The 21,775-nt window shown below is 37.1% G+C and overlaps 1 protein-coding gene across 7 annotated transcripts in view; it reads right to left on the reverse strand.

Moving 5' to 3' along the window:
• LOC132141163 (spectrin beta chain, non-erythrocytic 1-like) overlaps window positions 1–21,775 on the reverse strand; it is an 81,370-nt gene that overhangs the window by 34,591 nt on the left and 25,004 nt on the right. For 5 of the 7 annotated variants that reach the window (XM_059550450.1, XM_059550452.1, XM_059550455.1 and 2 more), the window contains one exon: window positions 15,104–15,288. In XM_059550450.1, coding sequence (XP_059406433.1) covers window positions 15,104–15,260 — 157 coding nt within the window. In that variant the 5' untranslated portion in view covers window positions 15,261–15,288. Of the gene's footprint in view, window positions 1–8,754; window positions 9,470–15,103; window positions 15,289–21,775 lie in introns of those variants that run through there. The other 2 variants (XM_059550454.1, XM_059550456.1) reach the window with 2 other exon arrangements.

The raw sequence follows: 21,775 nt of genomic DNA on the forward strand, positions 1-21,775 counted from the left end.
GAGTATTAAATTGTGTACACAACATATTTATCTGCAAAAACATACATACACATATGCACATCTACACCCCCTTTACTAGGTAATACAGTCATGTTTTGAGAAAACAATACCAGAGATCTTGCAAGATCACTGTGCAAATAATGACTGGAATGCTTTAGCTCTGATGTCCTAAAGATAAACTCTCAAATATCTTCATGTTTTCATTCTGAAACGTCATCTCACATTGTATGTGTATGGATGCAACCAGTATTTCACTGTAATATTTTACAGCCATCTACACAAAGTCAAAGCTAAATGTCAACTTGCAGTGTTTACTAATGCTCTCCTATGATACACACCTGTAATATGGATGCCTGTGGTAGCTGACTTTTGTTTATTTGTTTTGAAAGTGTGAAAAAAAAACAAAAAAAAAACAAGTAGTCCATGGGGAACATATACATGTAATATAATATATAATAGTTTGGGGTCGGTAAGATTGTTTTTGAAAGATGTCTTATAAGATCACCAAGGCAGCAATTATTTGATTAAATATAATAAACAAAAAAAAAACTACTAAAAACTAATACTGTAAAAAAAAAAAAAAAAGTTTTCTATTTTAATTTATTTTTTTAATTTTCATTATTCCTCTGATGGCAAATCAGAATTTTCAGCTGCTGTAGTACTTATTTTTTCATGTTTCATAAAAAAGAATAATAATAATTGCAACAATGTAAAAGCTTTTGCTGTCACTTTTAATCAAGTTAATGCATCCTTTCAAAATACAAGTATTACTTTCTTTCAAAGAAATATAGAGACAACATCAGACCATATCTTGTATTTGGAACCAATGAGAAAAGAAGAGATATAAACGACAGACAATGAGAATTAGTGGAATTCATAGAACAACACACTGAACTGTGCAATAACAGATGTTTAAACTCACATAACTCGCTGAAAGTTAACAACCAAAACATGTTACACAGACACACACATCTGGTAGCAGTGGTGTAATTGCTGCTGTTTAGCTGCTGTTTGGGCGGGCCACGGGGAGCCGTATATTCTACTCTTTCATCTCTCTCTCCTGTCATTATTGTTAACCCCTACATCTTCCGGTCCTTTTTGCTCACGTTTCTGCCACATTTACATCTCTGATCAGTAATGACTATAGCAGTGACAGTTTGACAGCCCATTCCTGAACTAAAAAAAGTTACAGAAACATTTAGCATGAGCATGAGTTAAAAAATATCGTCATATGTGATATATCGGCAAAAATCCAATATCGTGCATCTCTAGTTGGCCTGTTTCTCAAAGATATATGACGTCAGAAGACTTGAAATGCAGCGTGTCACACAGACCGATTTTACTGGTGCTTTGTTTGTTCATTACTAAAGCATAACGCCCCTTGGACATCATTAGCTGTTATATATGGAAGAGAAGCTAAGAGGTTCAGCATCTTCTGTGTTATAAACCATGACACTTATTTACTTGGCAATCTGTAGGACAGTCTCAAACCTCCAGGTTTTCATCCAAAATATCTATAAAGATGAACGGAGCTTTTACGGGTTTGGAACGACATGGGGCTAAGTGATTAATGACAAAATTCTCATTTTGGGGTGGCGTAACCCTTTAAGTAAATGATGACACAATTGTCATTTAAATCACAGAGGTGTGTCCTTTTATCACCTGATGGGCATGTGCAGTAATGTGACAAACATCCTTCTGCAGTTACTACTTCCTTGAGACAATAAGTTTCTGGTCATGGTTTATGTGTGCAAAAACTCACTTCATGTCAGTTGAAATGGAAAAATCACACAAAAAAGTCCAAAATTCCAAAAAGTCCAAAAAGTAAAAAAAAAAAAAAGTGTCATTTTATTGACAAACATTTATTTTAACTGAACTTTTAAAACTTTTAAAAAAATGACTATGTATTATTTGACTAAAATATTTTAAACCGCATATAAAAAATTAAAGCAGTACTAAAACCAGACCAAAAAAATCAAACTGTCGTTACAGAGAAGAGAACCTAATACTTATTACACACACACACACACACACACACACACACACACACACACTGAATGACAGATAAAGAATGAAGACACACACCTCTAATGGCTAATAGCTAGGAGGGATTTTCCACACGTGAAGGCATCTTAAATAGGAACCTTGTTTCCGCCCTGACATCAGCCTTGCTGCAAGGCTTTTATGCAGCAATGTTAATAAGACGTTTTCCAACTGTTGACTTACACATTCTTAAAGGAACTCAGCTTATGCAGGCCCACAAAGAGGAAAAAAACTTGCACAATCCCATTCTTACATACGCACACATACACAGAGGGGTGAAAATGACAGGTTCAGAGTTATTTCTGATGTCTGGAGAATGTAAGTGACACTGTAGGACAGAGAACAGAACAGTGTTAACAGGACATGGACTCAGAACAAGATGTCCACTAAGACACTCAAAATAATATTTTTACCCAAATTTGACTACATCAGTACACATCCTCGACTCAATACTTCATACTATCATTGGCTGCTGGCATAAGTAACTGCTAAACAGACATCATTGAGACCTACTGCGGCTTTTTTTCCTTTTGAAAAACTGAAAGACACTTAGACAACTTTAATTTTCACCCTTCACCATCTCACCAATGGGATTGGTTTTCCAAAAGACATAAAAAAATGTCAGCGACTTAAAATTTTCTTTCTACATGGAATACAATAAAATGCAGTAACTTATTTCGGCCAGAAAGCTAACATAAAGGAGCATGAAGCACAATGAAAATGTACAGTATTAAGCAATGGTATTTTGACTGCTGCTGAATACTTCAGAACATTTACACTTAAGCAATTGTCAAAATGAGAACTATTTAGGGCCCACATTACAGACATTCATATTCTAACAATGTTTGATTTATCAAACCGGAGTTCTCCAAAAAAACAGTAGATCATTTGTGTCATACATACTAAATTCAGATTGGATTAAAATCACAATATGTCTATGAAACACAAATTAACATGACCTCCTCAGGGAAAAGCAGCTCTGTCCAAATGGGGCTTAAAGAGGTAGCTTAGAAAAAAAATCTAAATTCTGTCATCATTTACTCACTACCGTGTTGTTTGAGAACTGTTTGACTTTCTTACTGAAACATGAAATAATACAGTTGAGAAATGCCTTTGTGTTTTTTGGCCCCTACAATTGAAATCAATGGTGCCAAAACAGTTTGGTTATCAACATTCTTATCTTTTTTTAAATCTTCTTTTTATGTTTCACAGAAGGAACTCTTACAGGTTTGGAACAACATGAGGGTGAGTAAACTATGATGGGATTAAACATTTTTTGGGTATACTTTCCCTTTAAGATTTTTGATTGTGCTGAGTTTGTATAATAGATCAGTTGTTTGGAGAAGACACATTTGGCCTGTTAAGCAATTATACTGATTCACAGTGTGAGATGATGGTGTGCTTGTGTCGTTCTCAAATGGATTCTGATACTGTGAAAGAACCATAAAGTTAAGCACAATAAAAATCCTAAATTTCAGTTTACTGAAGAGACTTAATGAAATGCTTTACTACACACATATGCTACATTTACAGAATTATGAAAGCAACTTTGACTCAACTATAGAACATGAATACCATATTTTCCAGCAGTCAACAGAAAACCTCAATGTACCTTAATTTGGTCAGCAGAAAATACCCAACCTACCATCTACAAAACATAATGACTATAGCCAATGCAGATATGATGCCTCCGAAACTAAAGGGATTTTCCCCCTCTAAAAATTAACCAAGACACAGAGTCTCTGCAGATCAACAGAGTTTAATTTTGTGTGTTTAAAAATGACAAGAGGAAGTCAAGATACATGACTGACCACACTTCTGGGATCATACTACACTGTTTGTTTCTTTGGGTTTTAGAGGATCAGAGCTGAGATGTATGAGAATTAAGTTGACTTGTGTGAAACTGAACATGCATGAACTAGCCCAAAACATCTCGGTAGCATTTCTAATAACAGTTGAAGAGCCATTAGCTTGTGCTGCGGGCAAGAAGACTTACTTCAGTGAAGTACAGACATACCAGCTGGAGCCAAACTTTCTTACATCAGAGTGTGTGCTGCTACTATACAGATCCACATAAAATGTCCCTACCTGCCATGCATCGCTTATACAGTCAGCAGAGACTCTCATGGGTTTGCAAGGAGCAGAAGATTATGACTGTTAACTTTACAACTTATAGATGTAGCCTATTTTTCTAACAAAACACATAAAACTAATTTTTTGCTAGACATTTCCCTAGATTGTCTTCTTACTGTAGGTAAACTTAGTTTTGAACATTAAAGCTTTGACATTTTTCACATATTTAAGATCAAGTGTCTTGTCAAACCACTTTACACACTTCCTCCATTCCACATTAAAATGCCTAATCTAAACCAAAGTAAAGTTCTCTTGTTTTTATTAGGCTTTGTGAACCTGAGCTTAACTTGCTTAACTTAAGTTGTTGTTAAAGTTTCTCTACACAATAAAACAAGCCTTTATTGGCCTTATTATCAAGTACTCTGTATTACTATTGGCTGAGGAGATCATGTAGTAGATAAACAAACCTGACTGTATACGCAAATCCACATATTCATGTACAATTATTCATATACACTGCCATTTATATGCACACACATCACAGAAAGAACATCTGGACAGCAGAAGAATGTTTTCCTGGAACAACTGTGACTATCCCAAGATAAGTACAGAAAGTAAAATAAGATTTTGAAGAAATCAGTAACATCAACAGTGATAACAGGGAGAGTGAAAGAGTCTGCGGACTGCATTCAACAGACACTTCACCCCAAAAATGAATATGCTGTCATCGTTTACTTAACTTGACATTCTTTTTTTCTGCAAAACGGAATATATTTTTCATGTTTCAAAAATTTTTGTTTTTGCAATGAGAGTGAATGAAGTATGAAACAACATAGAAACCCCATTGACTTTCATTCCATGGACTAAATATACTTTATGTTCCACAGAAGAAAGAATATTCAAATATTGAAAGTAAATATTGACAATTTTATTTTACTCTTCGGTGGAGAAAGAAAGATATAGAAACAAAAGTAACATTCATATGTAAGAGCAGCCAGGGATATAGATCACAACTGATGGTATTCAGACAAATCTATATTATCTCATATGCTGATAAAGTAAATGTGGAAGCATGTGTGACTTTCGGACTTTCTTCCCCCTTCACCCTTATCTGGTGGCTGTTAACATCCTTAACAGGCTTTTTTATTAAATACACTGACTTTTTTTTTTTTTTTTTACCAAAGTGGACTTAAATTCCTGGCATCCTAGTAAATCTGTGTTTGTATCTGTGTGTGAAGAATTTCTGTGCATCTCTGTAATGACTAGGAAGGAGGAGTACATGTTTACCTCTTCAGGGTGACTGACACTAGGGTAGAAAACCTTTTGAACCTAAGCACACTCACAAACACACACTGCTAATCAGAGTTTTCAGAATGATTTGTTTATGCTTGCTGATGTTCTCCAGCTTCATACTCCTAAGGTCACCACACTCCTGCTCTGGGTCACCATTTCCGCCTGCTTCCACTGCTTGGATCTTCGACAGGTATCACACCCACAGCCAATAACTCAGACTTTGAAAAATGTTTAATACAAATATGCTATTATTTATAAAAAAAAAGAAAAAGAAATAATAGATTTCCTGCAACTTTCTCATCTGCACTTATACACTGAATCAATCCATGCTTTTCCATGTAAAGTTTTTATGTGATTATGCTAAATAAACAAAAAATTTGTAGGAGAAAGAAAAGGTGCTCTATTTTAAGGGTTCTGTATTTTAAAGGCTATTAAATACCTATAAATGTATATATAAAAACGTTGTGTATATTAATAAACATACATTTTTGCATATAAATAAATAAATAACCCATATGCAAAATCCAATATTAATGTACAGTATATAAACAAAATATTTAGCCTAATTCAATCTGCATGTCAAATCCTTCACTTGCATTCTGTGTGCAAATCTGTTTACATTTTGACATCAAAACTGGAGAAAACTGACGGTTTCAAAATCTTTCTTGTGTCATCTAGCTTTCATAAGCTGATTTATCGGCATTATATTTTGCATTGTAAAATGTAAAATGTAAATGTAAAATGCATTGCATTTACATTTTACACACCGAGTTCACAAAGAATGGGGGGGATTAAAAAAAGAATGTGTGTAATGGAGAACTGAAACACTGATTTATCCAATCGGTTTTGCAACGACAGTGACACATTAATTTCTTTAGAAGTGGCAACAACAACCTTGTGAGAAATGACTCTTATCCCATTCTAATCACTGCAGCATGCACAAACACCTGCATGCATACATGCAATATTATTTTGCTTCAGGGATTTATTTAAATTAAGATAATGAATTACAACCACAACAGAGAAACTGGTGCTGCATCAAGAACATCCATTGAGAAGAACCAGCCCAAGCATAAAGACCATGTCTGAGCAAGCCCCCTGATACGACACACCTGTACTTCTGAAAAATGTTTCAAAAAAGTCAGCCTAAGGGTAACCTGACCGGAATTACCAGTGTGTGAGAACATGAGAAGAGGGGAGGATCACAGGCCGCTTGAGCAGAAATGATAAACTCTGTGAATAAACTCTGTGATAAACTCTGAGACTCTGTGAATGTGTGTCAAAACGCTGGTATGCGCCAGATTTCAGATGTGTGCTTCATGATGAAACTACAGTAACCATTAACACATACTGTATGTGAAATGCTGTTTTCTCTCTTACTTTTGAATCTCCATGTCTTCTACGGACCCTTTTCAATCAGAACACTATCATGTGTTATGCACAGAACATTGGTGTTTGACATCCATCCACTTGCAGTCTGTCTAAACCAGTGGTTTCCAACCAGAGAGCCAGGGCCCAATAGGAGCTACAGCAAACTTACAAGAGGGCCTCAAGATTACTTAATGTTTAAAATAAAACAAATCAATCATTAATTGTCATTTCTTACTGAAATTTACTCCCTCAAGAACTCCCCATGATCTTGTTTAAATAAGTCAGCCTAATTTGAAAAGTTTGATTTAGGGATCTAGAAAAATGTACATTCATTAACTCTTATAACTCCATAGGCATTTAAGAATATAAATAAATATTAAAGGAACAGCTTCTAAAATATTCTATTGGGTAGAAATTTGAAATCCCTATCCAGCAATTCATGAACGACTTGAAAAATCATGTGGCAATATTGTTGTGAACAACGGTGGGCCTTGGAGTCAAAACAATTGAGAACTACTGGTCTAGAGCTTTCTTTGTATGAATAACCAAACATGTCAAAAAAAATTTGAATTAAAACATTTTAAATAGTTTGAAAAAACATGACTGGACTACTAGAGACTTTGCTTCCAGAATTCAGGTTTCATTTTAGGTATTTACTTGACACTTTAGAGGTGTGTGTTCATATTCAAGGCTTGTTTTTAAGATGTCATTCTTCCTTTACAATAGATAATAGCCCTGAAGAGTACAATGCTTGAGTCATTATCTCCCTGTTAACTGAGAAACACTCCCCATGACCTCAAGCGCGCACACAAACACAGAAGATCAGATCTCACGTCATGTGGAGGGATTAGCAGAGTTCACACATGCTATGTAGCGCCTCGTCTAAAAAGTGTGGTTTCAAAGAGGAAAAGAAAATACTAAATGAAAGATACACCCACGGAAAACAAACATCTTGAACGTTCTTCAGAATTAACTCTAAATTAATACACCCAAAATGAATTTTTATCCTCTCCTTTCCAGTCCTATTATCCTCTGAACTCACCCTTCTTTTCTTTTTCCCTTACCGTCTGTTCCTTTCCACTCCTTTCCCACCTATGATCCTCTCCCCTCTTATCCTCTCTCTCCTACACCTTTCCGTTCTGATCGTCCCTCACTCCTATTTTAACAGAGTGTAATTTGGATCTGGGGCAAAAGCCCTGCGGTACCTGAAATAAGGCCACTCTCCAGGAGACCGGCACAGGTCTCTGTGTCTCTCTCTCTCATGCACAGGCATAAAAATAAATCATTGAAGGCCTATTTTCTCAACAGCACCATCTTTGGGTGCAGAGAGAGAGAGATAAGAGGAACGCTGATTATTTCTGCAACTAAATTCATTCGCATCTGCAAAGGACATTTTTTTCTCCACCTAATTTTGACAGTTATAAATGTTGAAGTGTCGTTACTTTAAATGTCACACATTTGTTTGAGAACTTTGAACAAGTCAGCAAGACAAGCTTAGTTCGATATCAATTTAATGTACTGTTGAAGTGATTTCAGTACATTGTGAACAGTACAACTTGAAAATTAGAAAATACTGTACTACAGTCCTAATCTATCTATCTTCAACTGTTTTGAGAAATCATCTTCGTGAAGTTACTTGTGCATAAGCAGATTAATATTCATGAGTTAACCCACCATCAATTAGTGATTTCACAACCACCATATCTGTGCACCACCAACTTTTTAAAAATAAGTGACGCAAACGTTAATGGGGTCAGTCTGTCAGGGGAAATGTCACTTTCAGTTAGATCTGGATGAGGTCACATGAACCTTTTTAAATGAGACATTCAAGGTTGTTGACTGTCACAGGGGATTTATAAAATGGTTCAAAAAACAAAAGACAAGTTATTTGACATTGTTTAAAGACTAGCCGAGTGGCTGAGCTACTCAAGAAAAGAGAAAGAGAATGAGGTCGCAAAGAACAAACAGTCTTACCTTGCAGCTGTTTGAAACGGCCCTCCAGGATGTTGGAATATTGCACCTGGTTTACAAAGGCAGCTGGCGAGAGACATGGCTCATGTTCACGTGGATCAAAATCCATGTCTCTTCTCTTACACTGTAACGCTCAGTTGCTTTCACTGGGAACAGTCGCTCCAACCCTGACTCTCAACTTTTATCCAAAACAAATCGATCACACCACAATAGTAGAGCCAGGAGTCATAAGCATGGCATGTAAGGTAAAAAAAAACAAAAAAAAAAAACAAACAAAGCAGACCAAGAAAACAAACTGCCAGATGTTTAACTTTCCTCAAAAGTCCAAAAAAACTTGGGTTTAGAAACGGAAACTCTCCAGGTGAGCGCGTGTATCCGAGAGTTTCATCAGTGCATGCTAAACCGCGCCATTCTGCTTCATCCGTTTAAAAAAAAAAATCTTCCTTTAATGGACTCTCTCTCTCTCTTTCTTTTCTTTTTTTGCCAAAAAACGAACCCACATGCAGTTGAAGTGAGGAAAAGGGTACAGTAAAATCAACATGTTCTTCTTTCAGCGTTCTTTTCTTTAAACACAATCTTTTCTCAGTTCGATATCCTTCTTGCTCTCTCTCGGCCACTCAGATCAGACTGCGTGTGTCTGTGTGCACACGCACGCACGCACACACCTTGTTTGAGTAAGCTCGCAGAACTAGCTGTGCTCAGCTTCCTAAGTAAACAAAGCCTCCTACTCTCTCTCTCTCTTGGTTTCTGAGCTTTGGCATTTGCATAAGGTGTGTGTGGGAGGAGCAAATCTCAGGCTGAGCGCGTGAGAAAGACAGACAGAGGGAGGGTGAGGAGGTATGGGCTGAACCATTTCTGAAGGTGGACAGGGGGTGGAGTAGAGTTCAAGAGATGGGTGGTTTCAAAGGAGAGATGAGCGTGTGGGACCAGCCCATGGAGGTAATCAGATAGTCAGCAGAAATCATGAGTTTGAGCTTATTTTTAGGAGTGCCTAGATTTTTATGTTAGGTAATATTATGTTTTAGTGATTTCTGTAGGTGTTCAGCAGTTGTTAGACCGTTAAAGGAGCAGTCCCAAAACCCCAAAATAAAAATTCTGTCATTAATTAGTCACCCTCAAGTCGTTCCAAACCCGTAAGACCTTCGTTTATCTTCAGAACACAAATTAAGATAATTGTGATGCATTCCTTTTGGCTTGAACTGATGATAAAACTAAGGACATTATTAACTGTCTTATAGGGCCATTACATTTCCGACAAGTGCTTGCCGTGTTTGGCCAATCACAATACACTAGGTCAGTTGGCCAATCAGAGTAGACTGCACTTGTAGGGATGGCATAGAGGACATACATTAATGTACAGTATTTTAAAAATAATGTGTTTTTTAACATTAAAGCATGTCATTAAAACATATTCTGTTACACTAAATAATGATCTTTAAAAAAAAGCATCATATGACCCCTTTAAAATTTAATTATAATGAAATACAGTTACTCATATTTTGTATTCTAAATACTGTTACATGCATTTCGTTACTCGCCGGCCCTGGTAGTACCCTTGCTGTCTATAGGAGGGTCAAAGAGCTCTCAGAATGCATCAAAAATATCGTAATTTGTGTTCCGAAGATGAACAGTCTTACAGGTTTGGAACGACTTGAGGGTGAGTAATTAATGACAGAATTTTCATTTTTGGGTGAACTATACCTTTAACTTAATAACTCATGTCAAAAAGTCCCTCTCTTTCTCTCAAGCACATGCACAGATAAAATAAGACGTTAAGACAGGAAGGAAGTACTTGAGAAAGACTCAACAAGCGAGAGCTGTCTTTCTTCCTGTGCAAGTGTGTTTACCACCTCACACCCATAAACTGACAACATCGGCAGTGACAGAAAACTCATCTTATAATGCCTCCAAATGACTAAAATAACAATCTGTCATGTAAGTGCAGAAACTTTATCAAGAAAAACCTTGAATAGAGCATTTCAAGCTTGCACAAATAGAACTGTAGTGCACACACTTTCACACATGCATTTCTTGTGTGTGCAGATTTTACAAGAGGAAGTGGTGTAATGAAGTGTAATGAAGACCAGTCCAATGGCAGGTTGTGTTGATTAGCAAATGTCACCAGCAATGACCATCAAAGAGTAGAGGTCACAGGTCACACCATGGCCAGAAGCACTAGGGCAACAGTCAGCCAGCGTGTCACTTGAAGAAAGCATTTTATCAAAGCAGACTCCAAATTCACACAAAATGGGAAGGTAAGATGGAGGGAGACTGATAGTAAACAGAAAAACCAACAAAAAAATGAGTTTACTGTGCTACTGTATGTACAGTATGACTTGCATTTAACTTTAATAAAATGCTTTTATTAAACATGTTTATGTAATGAAAAAAGACAGAGCGTGAGATAGACAGAGGATGACAGAAATGTCTGAGAACAGCTAAAGTTAACTGTGTATGGGTGTGAGAGACATGAGCACTGGGCCTCTGAGACCCTCCTCTCCTCTGTCCTTCACGAGCTTCAAAAGATATTCTAACTCTGTATTCTCAGTTTCCATTGCCCTACCAGCACATTCAGGAATAAAAGTTTTGCTTAAAGTTAATTGCGATTGATATGGTGGTTTTCACATGCTGGGTTCAATGCATAAAGACAACAGAAAGAACTAAACTCCTCTCAAGTGAAACAGTTATATAGACTAGCAGGTGCTGCTATCAACTACATTAAGCTCCATGTAACGAATGTCTTTTTTCCAGCCATTAATTATTTTATTTATGATACATTTTACCTTTGAGGATTATCCTTGATATCCCTGAAGGGAAGTTTTGTTAGATTTAATTAACTCCTGGGGACCATTTTGTCCCCAAAACAAACACACTGCCCTGAAGATAAGGTTAGGCTCTTCTCAGTCCCACTTTGGAACAAGCCATGTTTTACGTAATAATGTCACAAACACACATACATGTCACCTTGAATCACTTTCATTCAATATCCATTTAATATTCCTGCTAAAAAATACATTTAAAGTAGTTTATATTAGAATATATATATAAAAAAAAATCTCTGGGTAAGTGTCATACATCTTATAGTGCATTTTAAATGCATAACATTTACTATATAACAATATAGTATAATACTATAAAACAATAACTATTTAATATTACTAAAATATTGTAATATTTTATTAGAGCCTGACCGATATATCGGCCGGCCGATATTATCGGCAGATATAAGCTAATTGCATTTAAATCGGCATCGGCATTTATAACGGCCGATGAAACATGAGAAACAGAGTCTCATGCTTCACTCATGTTATGAGTGTTGCATAGTGTGCCCACCAGAGGGAGCTCTGCAGCTCCAGAGTTAACAACAGCGCCAGAAGTCCACTACAGAAGAAAGCGATAAGCCACGGAGATGTAACTTACTGTTTTGACGGTGAGTCGTTCGTCATGTGAAATGATTGTAGATTTAGTTCATACCCTTTATATAAAAACTGTGTGGTAGTTCTAGCTAAGGGTCCTATCATTATCACTTCTAAATATTCTGTAACATGACTTACAGCCGCTAATGCATTGCTATATTAGATTAGCCACAAAGCTAATACCATGTTTATCAGTGGAAGAGCGCGAACGTTAATAGGAGGTCAAACTATAACGTTAGCGTTTAACTTATTCTTATTCTATTGCGGTGTGTTTCCCACATAATGACCGCGTAATGGGCCTTTCACACAGGACGCGGTATGCACGGCGCTTGCCGCTGGGTTCAGCGTTGCCCTTCAGATACAACGCGATTTACGCTGAATATGGCGTAGGCGGGGTTTTAAAAACGTTTAGCGGGAGCTCTTTCATAGTCTGTTCCTCCTCCTTTAGGTCAGCAACAAACATGTATCTGTCCCGTTGTAAGAAGCGAGCGATAGCGCTAGTCCTGCTGATGAGAATTAAGAGAGAAGCTAGGAAGAAGAGGCTACCCTCAGGTCCAGAGAACAATTTGGTGAATTCAGGCTGGTTACGTTACTCTAACGCTAATAGCTTCCTTTTTAGCAGGCCCCTTAAATGCTTGCTATTAACTTGTTTGAAGGTGGTTCTTCTCAAAATTGACAGCGGTGTGTTCATGACACTAACGTTAACCATTCAACTTCGAATTGATTCCGTAATCTTCCGGTAATAGTAGGCAAGACGATGTTCTGTGAGAGCAAATATAGTGTAGTTACAGTAACTACAGTAGGTGCGTCAGAAATGATTAAACCAGAGGGGACATGTAAATAAATGTGAGCTGAACAAGCGCTTTTTTTTTTTTTTTTTTACATATTGTTTCAAAGCAGCTTTACAGACATAACAGGAAAATGTTGAAATAATATTGTTAAATATAAGTAGGTAATACCTATTGCTTGACAAATAAAAAAAATATATATTTCTCACTTTTGCCTATGTAGGAGATCCCAGTTTATTATTATTATAATTCTAATGATGACATGAGTAATGATACATGGTGATATTATTAATACACATGCTTATTCTTTCTCTGTCTCTCTTTCTGCCTACAGATGGCTGAAAAAGGTGAATGCTGTAGCAGCAAAGTGTGGGACTACTTCTGCAAATACTTTAACTTTAGTATTATAATTTATTTACAGTACACACACAGACTGTTAAAACCAGCTTCAACTGGAAGAAAGTAAAAGTGTTAAATGTTTAAAACCAGACTGTTTTTTGATCATTAAAAAATATATACTTTTGATGTGCAATTGTTTAGTCATTGAGACTGTAATCTAAGGCTTTTTTTTTTTAACATAGTCCATTCTGGAAAATTTTATTTATACAGCCCACATACATAGAACAGGCAGATATTTTGCTATTGAATGTTGTGTAAGTGCAGTTTATAGGAAATGGGTCTAATATCCAGATTATTTTTAAAATCAAAATATCGGCTTATAAATCGGCTCTTTTCGAGTTAATATCGGCATCGGCCCCCAAAAATCCATATCGGTCGGGCTCTATATTTTATCTAGGCCTGTCGCGATAGTCAATAAATCAATGAATCAATGAATCGCACGATAAAAAAAAAATTAGCTCCATTATGAGCTTGCATACCGCATTTGAAATAACGAACGAGCACAAAAAAAGACGTGATATGTGAACGGCCCCTTCTTCGGTCAAAATGTTTACTTTCGGTTAACGGTTAGACGGTCAATATGAGCATCCCTAACTGGCATATAAACATAATATAACATACAAAATTAATAAATTTTAAGCCACACAAAGTCAACATGTTGGTATTTCTTGCTCTGAATCTGCCATAAAATAAAATTAAACTTTTATTGATCTTTGAAAAGGTGTACCTGCGTTATTATGCTATTATCATTATATTAGTTGAAACTGGCCTTAGAACGACGATATTATCGTTTATTGCGATAATTTCTTGGACAATTTATCGTCCAGCAAAATTTGTTATCGTGACAGGCCTAATTTTATCTAGCTTAATACTATATTGATTTATATCAAAATAAAACAAACACTTATATATATTTAAAAAACTTACAATAACACTTTTATTTGTAATATTTGCAAATGTTAAAATGTTTCATATATTTATTTTGTCATTTTGATCTATTGTTGCATGCAGACATTTGGTGAATCTTGATTTCACAAATACCCAGCCAGTGACATTCAATTCCCAGTATCCAGTGACATTCAAATAAACGCAACTTTTAAAATCATAAATTGATTCATCATGTGCTTCAAATTATGATAAATATGTGAAAAAACATGACAACAACTAGCTTTAAAACACCCAACAGCAGCAGAAAGAGAAACAATTAAAGAGATACAGCGGGTCATAAATTTGACATTATAAAAGCCCTGTAGATGAGAGTGTGAGAGAGTGTCACAACGTTAATAACAGCACTGGAAAAATGTGGATATCAAGTCACTGCTTCTCAGAAGATGGTTTCTCACTGCACTTCAACTGCTGTGTTACACGCTGACATCTATAAATAGAACGTCTTCTAACAATGTAAAACCAGGTTCCATACTCAAAAACCATACTTGAAGCCTCTTAATTATTATAACTATATTATCATACAGTTCTCCAAGATCACTGCAAGAGAATGTTGAGGGTGCTTGTCTTAAAGTGGTTCAAGTGATTTTTTTTTTTCACACCCTGCCTTATGCCACCCCCTACTGGACACAATCATAAGTGCAACCTGTTGAAAACTAGCTGATAAAAGCAAGCATGCAAACAAACACACACACACACACACACACACACACACACACACACACACCAAGAAAAACAGGAAGCACACTGGTGCACAAACCAAACTTTGACTTGCACACACTAGAATAAAAAAATGAAACTGACCTGCGAGAGCTTTAATACGTGAACGCTCAAACAGACGTGCAGAACTGTTCTCATTATCCCACTCTGTTTCAGCTGCGATGTCCCAGCGGTTGTTGATGTCGTTGTACTGCTGCTGGATCTCAACACTATCAAAATCAGTCGGTGATAGGGTGCTCATGGTCGCAGCTGGAAACTAAACAGCTGCCCTGGAAATCAGAGAGGAAGAAAAGTGAGATGACGACAAACAAGCTCATTAGATGTCTCAAAAAATGTTACCAAGCAAAGGTGGAGGACAGGACATTGATCACATCCGCTACACCTTTTGCACAATTTTTTTTAGGTTTATTCTGGTAAAGTGTTTCAAAACATAACATTGGGGGTGGGCGATATGACCAAAATCTTATATCACAATATGAATATCACGATAACGAAATACATCACAATATAGTTTTAAAAAAATATTTTAAAAAGGTTTTTGTGTTTTAAAATCTTTGATACCATAGAATTTTCATAATCCTTATCACCAATGTCAATATCAAACTAATACAAGCCTAAAAAGAGACCAAAAAGAGACAAAAAAAAAACGAATTGCAAGCAATAGAACAAAAACACCTACAATACATAAATGCTACATATATTGTGTAAATTATTCTTCACAGTGTTAATTCTATCTAATTAACACTTGCATTATTTATAGATTCTATACATGTATATAAATATATCATTATTAATATATTTTTTTTATTCTTATTGAAGTTACTAAAGTGATTTATTCACGAGCAGTGAGATATTTTCTATATATTACATATCCATTTTCTTTTTTAGCCGTTTACTCTCTCTTAAGACTAAATCACTGTGTTTATGTGGATACTTGCAAAGACGAGGATTCTGACGCATATAAGTGTGTTTATGTAAACTTTCAAAAATTTGCGCTCCTCTCACACAGAAACAGAGACAGTGCACATATATAGCTCTGTTGTTTGTTTCAACGGCTTAAAAATAGGTTGTTTTAAAACTGCAGTGCTTCAAAACGTGTGTCCATGCTACAGATGTAGTCCCTCGTTTAGTAACGAGCTAATCCCACTAGAAAGATGAGTTCTTACAGAGTCCAAAGATTCTGGAAGGAAAAAGAGAATTGCCTGTAGGACAAAGTTTATCCCATAAATATTTCACCGCTTTACAAACCTCCAGGGCCAAAAGAGAGAAATAGAGAGCAGTTAAAATGTGCATCCCTCACACACCATTCTACTTTCATTTTTTCTCTCTTTCACACTGAAACATACACCTGCACTCAAGGACACTGGACACTAAGGTGGTATGCATTAGGGCTGTCAACGAATATTTTAAATTCGAATATGTATTCGAATAGTTTAAAAAAAAACGAATTTCGAAGGTGAAAATTAATATTCGAATAAAAAAAAATGTGGAAAAAAAGGCCCGCGGTAGTAGAGGCGTGGTTGTCTGCTTTGCGAGTGGGCGCGCTAGCGCGCCTGAGGGTTCAGGGACAGGTCACAGCCTCACAGGAGTCGCACTGTCTGGCACAGCATCACTGCTGAAAGTTGACACGTCTTCATGGAAGATGCCAGCAAGTGCAGAGCCCAACTCGACCACAGCAGAGAAAATGAGGTAAAATTGTTGACCCGCGAGATAAAGTTGTATGCAAGCTATTTAAGATACAGTTAGCAGTTAGCATACCATTCGACCACTAGCAACATGAGGTCACATCTCAAAAATGTGCACCTAAATGAGCATGGCATAATGTGTGGAACTCCAGTTAAACAGTCACGTCTTGACACTTAACGTTACTTTGCATTGCTCGCCGCAAGCACTTTGTCTGCAACATGACAAGAGGCCATAACAGATAAAATAATTTCGTTCATTTGTAAGGACATGAGACCGATCAGTATCGCGGATGGGGCACGCTTCGGGGAGTTCTGTCAAGCAATGGATCCGAGGTTTGATTATTTATCGTTTCATGTCAAGGAAAAGTTCCATGTTTACCACAGCACAGCTCGCTCGGAGCATTCAATGTCAGTTCTATATGCTGTAAAACTTCAATTAATATTAATAATATTTGTTTCAATCACTGAATGAAGCCTGCTATATTTGGGACAACAGTCGCAACCTTAAATTGCTTGCACAAAAATTTGTTTGTTCATTTAAACCATTATGCGCAGAGAACGTGAGGGTGAGAGAGCGTGAGGTCTGCAGTCTTGGCCATTAGTTGATTTCCTTGTTTTTGTGTAGGTAATACGTTGTCATATATGTTTAAACTTAAATAGACTATCTATACAAGTAGTTATGTCTCTTTGTATTACTTTTTGCCAGTTATTGACGTAATGCGCGTCATTGACAACATGCGCCACCAGATGTTCGAATAGTTCGAATATTCGTGTATTTTTTAGAGGGAATATTCGAACGTCAATTTTGAGTAATTTTGACAGCCCTAGTATGCATAGAAAACCATGAAACAATCAAGTCCAGCCAGAATATTTCTAAACCTTATCCTTTTGATGGGGAAAAGAGAAGAAAACACATAGGCTAGGTTCTAACATGGTGCTAATCCGAACAACTAAGATACACTATCCTGTTCACTTAAATGTCCTATTTGTATGATGTCTTTATATGTCCACTATGTAGAACATTTCCAAATCAGTTCCTTGTAAGGTTTCATTTCATCTGACCTAGAAGGCAGCTGTCTACGTCGGTGGCAGACAGGCAGGCGGGTCAATAGGTTTTGAAAAAGAATCACTGTGTGCATGCCTCAGAGGCAATTGTGGTCTGTGTGCATGGCTATATGGTGATTGGTTTAATGGCCTAAATCAGGGGAGGCATATGAGCATGTGTTTTGGTTCATGTGGTAGGGAACAGCTTGTGTAGTTCACATATCAGCGGGAGCGAGCATGTGTCTACTTGTCAGCTCTTTCTCAGCAGGGTCTATCTTAAATCCACTCGCCTCACCCTGGACATCACATCACGACAGCTCCATCAGTCATAAGGAAGAGTGGGGGACTGGACTTTAGAGCAGTGGTTCCCAACCTTTTTGGCCCACACAACCACACACATATGTTTGCGCGGCCCACTTAAAAAAAAAATGTACTGACCCCGCTATTGTTGGGTTAATAACTTCGTACTCAGAAGCTAGACTGTTAACTATAGGCTATTTATTGAATGAACTAGGGCTGTGCGATATGGACAAAAAAAAAAAAAACCTAACGCGATTTCTTTGATCAATTTTGCGATTGTGACACACACCGATTTGCTTTTACGGTCATAAATTCATTCAGGATTAATTTGAAACATATTACCAAAAGAAAACCAATTAGAGCTTTATCAAAAAGTTGTAACGTCTCTAGAACAGACATAAGTCAAAATTATCACTATAGTAAAGATGTAACAAAATGTATATAGACTTATGGCAAAAAACAAAAAAAACAAATCCAGTGTACAGGGACTTTTTTTTCTTTTTTGCCATGCATTGTTCATAGAGCTCAGTAATTGTAGCGGTGCCTCGGGTGTTTGCAGTGTGTATACAGTATGTGTATGCGGTCAGCAGCGAGAGCGTATAAATATAACATGAAAGCACATTAAAATAATGCACGAGCGCGAATTTCTCTGTTCGCACGCAGATTTCCTTTGCGCTGTCACAAAACCAGACGTACTTGCTCAGATACACGCTGCTCTGCGCGGAGAGAGTGTGCGCACTTAAAACGTGTCTCCTCTCACTTAAACTGCGTCCCGTGCACTCACAATTCTCTCTATGCTCATGTGTTAGATATTATTTTCGCACATTTTTATTTCTAGCCTTTTACCGCGTGCAGTGTGAACGCTCTGATCCGTTAACATGGGCTCGGAAAAAAGGCGCATCACAGACAGTGTGTGAACCTGGAGTTAGGCATATGTCCAGTCTGTTCTGTTCTCGCGCTAGGCGCAATGCATTCTGATTGGATCGGATAGCATACTGCGGCAGGTCAGGGCCACGGAAAATCGTGCTATAAAGAGATTTAAAAATCGCGCACGCTCAAATCGTGATTTTATAACGATTTATTTTAATCGCACAGCTCTAGAATGGACTGGCAATGAACAGAAAATAATTGGCGGCCCACCTGCAATACCACCGCGACCCACTAGGGAGCCGCGGACCACAGGTTGAAAACCACTGCTCTAGAGGATACAGAGTGTCTTTCAGGGACACACAAACCAAGGAACCCCAGTTGCTCATGATGGTGAAATATGGATTCACTGATGACCTTACGAAGGACTGAGATTTACAGTGTACTACAGTGATTTATAGACCTGGTTTCATGTATTTGAGTTAACATTTGGAATGGAATATACTAGCCAAAACTGCTAGCAAACTATACTCTGAACTGAGATTTTTGGAAATGCCTCAAATCAAATGGCAGATGGGCTTTACTGGTTTCCCTCAAATTGTTTGACTGGGATATTTCCTATGTATGATGACTTGCTGGAGTGTTCAGCAAACCTGTCACTGCTGCTAATGGCACAGAAACTACAGCTTTAAGAATACTAAAGACATAATGTATGGGGGACAAGTGAAGCTGATCTAATGACTGCCACCAAGATAATTTTAATACTGTAAATATAGGGAAATAACACTAACACCACTCAGACTCAAAGGTTAAATGAGTAATAGACAAAGTCAGAAAGACAGAACGATAGGCTATATAGAAACAGGTGTACGTGATATAGCAGAATGAATGTATGTGAGTGCTAGCTTGTGTGCACAAGGCACACAGAGAGAGATAAACCCATATTTTGGAGAGATCTCAACCCAAACAAAGAAAGAAGGAGGCCTGTTTCCAATCCCATTAGTGTGTAGATTAAGGAAGTGCTGAAAATAAAGACTGGACATGGAGCAGTTATCCTGGATTAGAGCTGTAATCGGGCCTTAAAAGTTGGGCCCAACAGGACCCGAGCCCGACAGGTTTCGGCCTGAGCCCGACAAGTACATTTTGATTGACAGCTTTTTAAAAGCCCGAACCCGTTTACAGCCCGACATTATTCAAATGTGCACACGCACAAAGATCTTTTGCCTTTGTCAAAAATGAGACATTTATTCATGTTTTAACAATTTATTAATAACTAACGTAGACTACACAACTTGGAAGTTGGAATAAAGAAATAAGTCCTCTGTGACATCTTAACATCTCAGCACTCTAAATAGACATAGGCTCCTTTAGCCTATAAATAGACTAACGCACCAATAAAAACGAGTCTTTTTTAACAAATTAAATTAAGATAAATTTTAAATTAAGATGGGTATTTGGCAATAACGAAATTAAGATAAAGGCTCCGGATTTGCTTCGCCACTAGCAGCTGACATTTCCCATCGGGTCCCGTCGGGTTCGGGCAAAGATCTTAAGCTCTATCCTGGATTACACGCACACACTTAGGTCCCTATGATTTCCATGATGCAGAAAACGTGGACGGAAACGCAGAATCCAGTCATAAAAACGGAATTCACGTTTTAAGCGGAATGTCATGGAATCGGTCAAATTTTGAATTAATTAAAAGTAGGTAATTACACTTTAATCAAATCGCAATATGGACTAGTATCTGTAACTTAAGCCAATTTAAATATAAATCCTGCATGTTCTGCGTGACTCTGTTAATGAATGGTGCAAACGTGAGGTTTAATTTATACTGAAGCGTCCGTGACGCTCGCAGTGATTTCAGCATCTGCCATCTCACTAAATGAGGATGTAAACAGGTGAACAACATGTCCAAGAATGCTCTGAGAGATTCTTCATGAGTATCTGACCATTTGATTTGAGTAAAACTAGTGTCATATTTTTCAGTAGAATGTACTGTACATAGCCTACTATAACTACTAAAAGGAAACAAACATTACTTTTTAATTACACAACATTTCTTCCATGTTTTAATTTTAAAGGGGTCATATGATGCGATTTCAATGTTTCCCTTCTTTTTAGAGTGTTACAAGCTCTTGGTAAATGAAGAAGATCTGTAAAGTTGCAAAGACTAAAGTCCAAAGAGATGTTCTTTAGCAAAAGTTAAGACTCTACCAAACCCCCTTAAAATGGCTCATTTAAACACGCCCCCACATCTACGTGACTATGTGGAAATATTTGCGTAATGCCGCCAAAATGTTCACGCAAAGAAAGAACGCGTGGTTTCAGTAACTGAAGTTGATGTTGAAGCAGCCGTGCCAGGCAGATGATGTATGTATCTAGGCGAAAGAGTGAAAGAGAGAGAGGGTCAGACAGTGGAGTCAGCGGTTTTAACCGTCCGTGGCTTGTGTACTGCAAACACATACGAGCTTCATCAATGTCTGTCACGGCAATTTGTTCCCCTTTGGGCTTGAACTGATGGTAAAACTAAGGACATTATTAACTGTCTTTACATTTATTTTAAAAGATAAAGCTAGCGATTATGGAAAGGGGAATTATATTTCCGGCGAGTGCTTGCGGTGTTTGGCCAATCACAATGCACTGGGTTGACAGAAGGAGGGACTTTGTAGAAAACTACACATTTGAGAGAGGCGGGGCATAGAAGACCTACAATAATGTACAGTATTTGAAAATTAATGTGTTTTTTGAACATAAAAGCATGTCAACATATTGTTACACCAAATACATAAAATAATGATCTTAAAAAAAAAGCATCATATGACCCCTTTAATAGTAAATCAAAAAAATTAATTCAGTT

Source organism: Carassius carassius, chromosome 5 (assembly GCF_963082965.1).
Source record: "Carassius carassius chromosome 5, fCarCar2.1, whole genome shotgun sequence".
NCBI classification, from domain to species: Eukaryota; Metazoa; Chordata; class Actinopteri; order Cypriniformes; family Cyprinidae; genus Carassius; species Carassius carassius.